The sequence below is a fragment of the Eschrichtius robustus genome, chromosome 6 (genome assembly GCF_028021215.1).
Source record: "Eschrichtius robustus isolate mEscRob2 chromosome 6, mEscRob2.pri, whole genome shotgun sequence".
NCBI classification, from domain to species: Eukaryota; Metazoa; Chordata; class Mammalia; order Artiodactyla; family Eschrichtiidae; genus Eschrichtius; species Eschrichtius robustus.
Genome location: NC_090829.1, coordinates 64,620,214 through 64,627,224, shown reverse-complemented (window position 1 = coordinate 64,627,224; position 7,011 = coordinate 64,620,214). Strand labels below are relative to the sequence as shown.

Here is a 7,011-nt window from a genome sequence, read left to right as displayed (position 1 = left end):
TCATAGAATAAATTCTGCATTTTCCACATTCATAGGGAAAAAAAAAAATCTTAAAAAAAGTATTAATTAGCATTTGTTCTTGTGTGGGTTGACAGTCCAGGGCTCTGAGCAGGCATGGCCTTATAAACAGGGTTGCAAGCAGCCCTCCACACACCAAGTCAGGACTAGGGTGCAGAGAGGGGCCTTCATGCACTTCTAACAGCTCAGTACCTGTGACAGAACAGAGGTGATGCAAGGACTTTTTAACCCACAATGCATGAGGTATATGGAAACGTCCATCCGTGAAAGAACCACCAGCAGCGGGAGGGACTGCGGCAGGGCGTTCTCACAGCAACTGCTGATGAAGGATTTCCCACACCATCTTCTTCCGGAACAGAGGCATCTGGTGCTGCAGAGAATCCACAAGTAACACATACATCACACATGAAAGTGCCCAGCGTCAACAACCTTTAGTTGTAGCATGTAAATAAAGTAGGATGTCAATGTCCTTTGTGTAAGCCTTGACTTTTCCGCATCATGGTACAGACTTACAAAGCCATAAAAAAAGGAGGTTATTTGTATTATTATATGTATCATAAGCATTTTTACGTGTTAAGGAAAATCAAAGCAGGATGCAGAATTATACAATAGAGTCCAACAACAACTTCGTAACAAAAACGTGTACCAAAAAGGGAAATAGCTAAGTGGTGGCACAAAAAGTAACTTTTCTACTCATCTGTATTTCAAAACATTCTAAAATGAACATATTCTGCTTTCTTATGAGAAAAACATGAAGTCTATTTAAAAAAAGAAAAAAACAAACCTGCAAATTACTCTGTGCTATACCAAATGTTGTCCACGGCCAATTCTGTTCAAATAGCAACTTCCCCCCTTCAAATCTCATGTCATTAGGTTCAGAGAATAAATAACTCCTTCTTTAGAAGCATCAAAGAATTAGATGCTTTTCTTTTTTTTTTTCTTTTTTTTTTTTTTAGATGCTTTTCTTAATATATTATTCTGCTTTAACTGATAATCACTACATGGTCCAACTTTCAAAGCAACAACATGCAAGACAAATCCAAAACCACCTGTAACTCTTTTTGATGAAATCAGATACCCTTGAGGTACTCCTGGAGTTTCCTTATAAATAGTTGGATATACCATTTTACTATAAACTAGTGTGAAGAGGCCTACAAAGTCTTAACACATGGATTCATAAATTATTTTAAATAGCTCAAAACATGTAGTAAAAAATTACATATTTATTCTTAGTAAAACTGCTGAACCTAACCAATTGTATTAATTCAGCACGGGAGCCCTAGTTAGTTCATGTTGTTCAAAAGCTTAGAATGGGGTTATTATTAGTCCTACTATTCAATATGTACAATTTGGTAGCTATCAAAATGAGGTCTGTTAAAGCAAACTATTTTTTAAAGGAGGTTGTCCTTGGTTGTAAAAAGACTGAGAATCCACTATTACAAACATAAATACTCAAGAGTTCCCAACATATTTGAATTTCCACTCAAATGCAGAGCTATGGAGAACCAAAAATAATCAGAACAGAAAGGAAAATCAGGATTCATAGTTACATCTCAGACCTGCAGCTTAAGTTCTCACAAGGCCTGATTTCCCCATGCTGTTACATATTCTGCTGTGCCTCCTTCTTTGGCTAAAAGTATTAGTAATACTCAAGAACCAGTGAACACTGGAGTTCGGAGATATGCAAATTGCCCCACTGGTCACCAAAGACTAGGATAAACGTGAGAGCAGATACAGTGACAAACCCTGATACTAGCAAGAGTAGGGCTATGGCCAAGGTTTACAGCAATAATAGTAGCACAGCTACCATTATTAAGAGCTTAATGTGTGCCAGGCACTGGTAACATGCTCTGAGTTTATCTTGTTTAGTAACAAGTAAATGGATGAGGAGGGGTCTCCACTCACCTGAGTAAATGTGATAGGTTTGTCCCTAGAGATATAATCTGCATATTTACAAGTAAACATTCCACAATCACTCCCATTCAACTGTTGAGGAATCTCCTAAAATTACAAAAAAAAAAGAAAGGAAGGGGTGAAATTTCATCAAATACAAACTCCTTTGACTTTTTCTAAATATTACTGTGGATAAACAATATTATAAAGGTAAATGTTAAATCTGGTATTACACAAACACACACACACAAACACAATTAGTCTTTATGTGGCATAAAAACCCAACCCATGACATGGGAGTATGTGAGCCTCATGGAAAATGTTTTTTAGAAGGAAAGAGAAAAGCAAAGTGAGAGTTCCATCTCTCAGCTCTCATATAAACCAAATTGAAAGAAGGTTTATTACCAGGAACAGGAATTCTAGTCAGAATTGTTTCAGAGGCATTCATAAATTTTGAAAAGGGCTAAGTGTGGTTCAATCAGAAATATGCTTACAGTACAACTAACCTATTTCCATGCTGCAGAGTCTGACTTGTCTTCCCTAGCCGGAAAACTAAGACTACTGCCTTGGACCCCCACAGCTGCAAGCAGGAGAAAGAAAAAAGCCTCTTTATAGGGTTTAACCAGTTAGGAAATCTTGCCATGATGTTTAATTCTGTCCTGAAAAAAAAAAACACTACTGCTTGCAAGCAGCACTTAAAGGCACCATAAACCAAAGGCGGTGGATTCAAAGCCCAGGTGAAGTAAACGCACACATTCCCCAAGCCCGTGTCGCACTAATCTTGGCCAGCCCCTTACACACTTTGGCTGTCAGTTATAAGGGCAATAAGAGTATAAGAGAGTCTAATTCCACTGCTGGAAAACATACTAGATGACAACTCAATTTTTATTCAAAAAAATACACATGATTATTGTAAAAAGGAAAAGATTGAAAATGCACACCGCCCATACATATGGTAGGTACCTCGAACTTCTCTCCTGAGCCCAGCATCTCTCACAGAGTGGAGAGAACTATGGACTCCACCACACAAATGAAGAGAATTTGTCTTCTTTATTACATTTCCCATTCCCGAACACAGTTACTCATCCTAACAAACTCTTCTTTTATCTGTGCTTTCCTCAGGAAATTTCAACACTTACTCTTCTAATTATTCAACTTAGAAATGAAAATGCTTTTGGATAAAGATAGTCAGCCATTATATAGAGGTTAGGGCTAAAATTGAACTCATGTAGCTTACTTTAAAAAGGAGCCATGAGGGGACTTCCCTAGCGGTCCAGTGGCAAAGACTCCACGCTCCCAATGCAGGGGGCATGGGTTCAAACCCTGGTCCGGGAACTAGATCCCACATGCTGCAACTAAGAGTTCACATGCTACAACGAAAGATCAGACTTGCCGCAACTAAAGATCCAGCACGCGGCAATAAAGATCCCACGTGCCGCAACTAAGACCCGACACTGCCCAATAAATAAATAAATAAATATTTTTTTAAAAAAGAAAAGGAGCCATTAGGACTAAAAGACGTATGCATTTTTAAATTAATTAATTAATTTTTGGCTGCGTTGGGTCTTTGTTTCTGCAAGCAGGCTTTCTCTAGCTGCAACGAGCGGGGCTACTCTTTGTTGCAGTGCGCAGCCTTCTCATTGTGGTGGCTTCTCTTGTTGTGGAGCATAGGCTCCAGGCACCCGGGCTTCGGTAATTGTGGCACACGAGCTCAGTAGTTGTGGCTCACAGGTTCTAGAGCACAGGCTCAGTAGTTGTGGTGCATGGGCTTAGTTGCTCCGCGGCATGTGGGATCTTCCCGGACCAGGGCTCGAACCTGTGTTCCCTGCACTGGCAGGAGGATTCTTAACCACTGCGCCACTAAGGAAGTCCCAGATGTATGCATTTTTAAACCCTGAATGAGATTCAAATCTGGCATGATCCAAAGCACATTCACAAATAGCACACCTGACTGTTGAGGACTCACAGCATCGAACCCTTAAGATATAAATATACAAATTTCTCAGATAAGTTTTGAACAGGAGCTTTAAAATTTCCATTAATGCCAACCAAGAAAAGTAGCTGGCTTGAATTTACTGTGTTGTGTTTTTTTCTCAATTTTTTGAGACATGCAGATATTTAACATTTATAGTTTAAGAAACAAGATAAAGGCTTAAAAGCAAACAACTTGGTTAAATGAACTTCTGAAGACTTAGAAGTGATCATTCTAAAGATGTACACCTCAGGAGAATGCATGCCTAAGGATGAGTGAGTAAGGGGAGGAAGGAAGCCAAGTCTAAATAATATGCTACTGACAGGAAACGCAACAAAGTATTTGAAATACAGATGATCACCACTTACATGTGGCTTCATGCTGTAGTGGGTCCACTCTAAAACATTCAGGTCAATATTTCTTTTGGTCTTACTTTCATCCTGTAAATACTGACTGAAAAAACAGCAAAGAAGGAATATATTGATGAATCCCTGTGAAGACTTAGCATTATGACTACAAAGACATTGTGATGTTTAATAGACCTGCCATTCTCAAATCCATCTCTGTTAGATTTTTAAAAATATGATTGTTTTTGGCTTTTTACATTTTATTTTGTGTTTTTTCTGATTACAAAAATTATATATGGTTATATTTTAAAAATTAAAACATAATATGTAAAATGCAAAAGACCCCATAATAACCACTCTGGAAATATTTACTATTAACAGTTTGCTGTTTGCTATTCTAGTTCTCTACTCCACCCCATTTTAAAACACACATTTTATTCTATTTAAAAAAAGTACTTCATTCTATAACTTGCTTTTTCTCACTTAAAAATAGATATAAAACAAGACATCTGGCCTGGAGTCTTAAAAAGAAAAAGGCACTGCCATGGAAAACAAAAAAAAATGTAGGAGACTATTCTAAACTAAAGGAGACTAAAGAGACATTACTTACATGCATGAACCCTGACTGACTTCCTGGATTAGGAAAAAAAGCTATAAAAGATACCTGACGATATCAGAACATGAATCATATATTACACATTAGTGGTTGTCAATTTTCTTAAGTGTGATAATGGCATTGTGGTTATGTAAGAGAATTTCCTCATTCCTAAGTGATATATACTTAAGTATTGAGAGTGATTTAATTTTATCCAAATCTCCAGAGGGTTATCAAATTTAACGCAGGCATCTCAGTTCTCACCCTAACCTGCATAAAAGGTAAACCAGTGCTATGCTAGGGCATGCGCTCTCAACGGGAGCAGCAATGTCACCCCCAGAGAGGTGAAAACTGGTTCTTAGAAGGCAAAAATCTTAGATATTTCAATGGTTTCTAGCCCTCTAAAGCTCAACCCAACAAACAAAAAAAGTCTCTTCCCTAATACTATTTTCTCTTGTCATGGAGAAATTAAATTAAAAAAAAATTTGGAGTGGGGAGGTGATAATGAAAAAAATTGAGAAAAGTTGGTATCCTATTATAAGCAACAGACAAAATTTTGCTATATGATTCCAATGAAAACATTCATAAGTATGTGATTATATGTATGTGCACACGTATGTATGTATGCACATTTTACATACATCTTAAGCAGAAAAGACTAGAAGGAAATAACTGCTTTATAAACAATTTGGTGTATCTTATGATTTTTAAAAATTTCTTCTCTATATTTTTTATTCAAGATAAACACCCATAAATAAAAAGGATCTTTTACACTAAAACAACATCAAAGAAGAACTGAATTATTGTTAACTTTTCTTCACATCATTCAACAAGAGTTCCCTACTAAAGTATCCTTATTAAAATTATCCAAGTATCCTTACTAAAATTAAAAACTGGAACCTGCATTTGCTTCCAGTGAGCATAAGGGTTTCAAAATAGACTTGTTTCACTGATTTGCTTCCTCTCTGTGAAATTCTTGTCATCACTTTACATAGCTAATAGATGGCTATGCTTTAAAGGCAGGTTTCTAGCAATTACTATTAAAACAGTTGCCTACAAACCATGTTTTAACTTAAAAATTACCTCCAGGTTCTATGAGATAAACCGAACCATCATGGAAAGCACAGAGACATCAGTGAGTGTGTTTAAGAATTGAGAGAACTAATGTATCAATCCCAGAGAAATCTAATTCAAATCACGGGATTCTGATCAAATATATTTTACATTATGACATATGACAGACTTCTTTTCAATGATGCTATTAAATAAGATTTCTCAGTTAAGATCAGATTTTGGGGTTATTTTTAGACAAAAAGATGGATTCAGGTCAAGTTGTGAACAACTAGGAAGATAGCTCTCACTACACATTAGACTACCATCCACCAGAGGATGGAAAGAAGAAAGACCACTTAACAAAGGGCACACTGAGGCAACACTGAAGTTTTTAAGCCTTTACTTACAGGAGAATCTCACAGATCCTGTGGCCCTTTTGTCCCATAGAATCCAGATATTTAAGACACTTTTTTCTTAGGTCTATCACCTATAATGGAAAAATGCAACATCCAGAAACAACCATCACAAAAATGAGAATTTTATTTCTAAAAAGATAAGCATTTAAAAAAATATCAATATATGTACCAACATGAATGGATTTCTAAGACACATTTTTCATAAAACATCACAGATGATATGAGCTCCATGTCTATAAAATTATATTTTTCTATTCCTAGAGAAAGGGATAGAAACTTATTCCTTAAAACATTAGTGGTCCTCTCAGAGTGATGAGATTTTTTTTTTTGCCTTTTTCTTTATACCTTTACTTTACTACAATAAACCTGTTATCATCTTATAAACAAAAGTAATAAAATAACCCACGTGTATTAAAATTCTTTCCTACTAAAAATCAAAGCTCCTCCACTACACAGACTGTCTTGTAGCTTTCTAAGTTGTTCAACTCAAGAACTAAGAAGGGACTCTGCAGAGTATGCCTTTAACATATACTACGGGACCCTCACTAGACAGAAGAGTCACCTTCATTTCCAGCACACTTCATTTTATTGTGCTTTGCAGACACTGCATTTTTCACAAATTGAAGGTCTGTGGCAACCCTGCATTAAGCAAGTCTATCAGCGTCATTTTTCTAACAGTGTTTGCTCACTTCATGTCTGTGTGTCATATCTTGGTAA

The 7,011-nt window shown here is 36.5% G+C and overlaps 1 protein-coding gene across 1 annotated transcript in view; it reads right to left on the bottom strand.

Moving 5' to 3' along the window:
- Positions 1 to 7,011, bottom strand: part of SENP2 (SUMO specific peptidase 2) — a 30,199-nt gene continuing 23,188 nt past the window's right edge. The window contains exons 14-17 of the mRNA XM_068546397.1: positions 6,286 to 6,365; positions 4,252 to 4,336; positions 1,924 to 2,019; positions 1 to 388 (exon numbers count right to left, since the gene is read on the bottom strand). Coding sequence (XP_068402498.1) covers positions 326 to 388; positions 1,924 to 2,019; positions 4,252 to 4,336; positions 6,286 to 6,365 — 324 coding nt within the window. The 3' untranslated portion in view covers positions 1 to 325. The remainder of the gene's footprint in view (positions 389 to 1,923; positions 2,020 to 4,251; positions 4,337 to 6,285; positions 6,366 to 7,011) is intronic.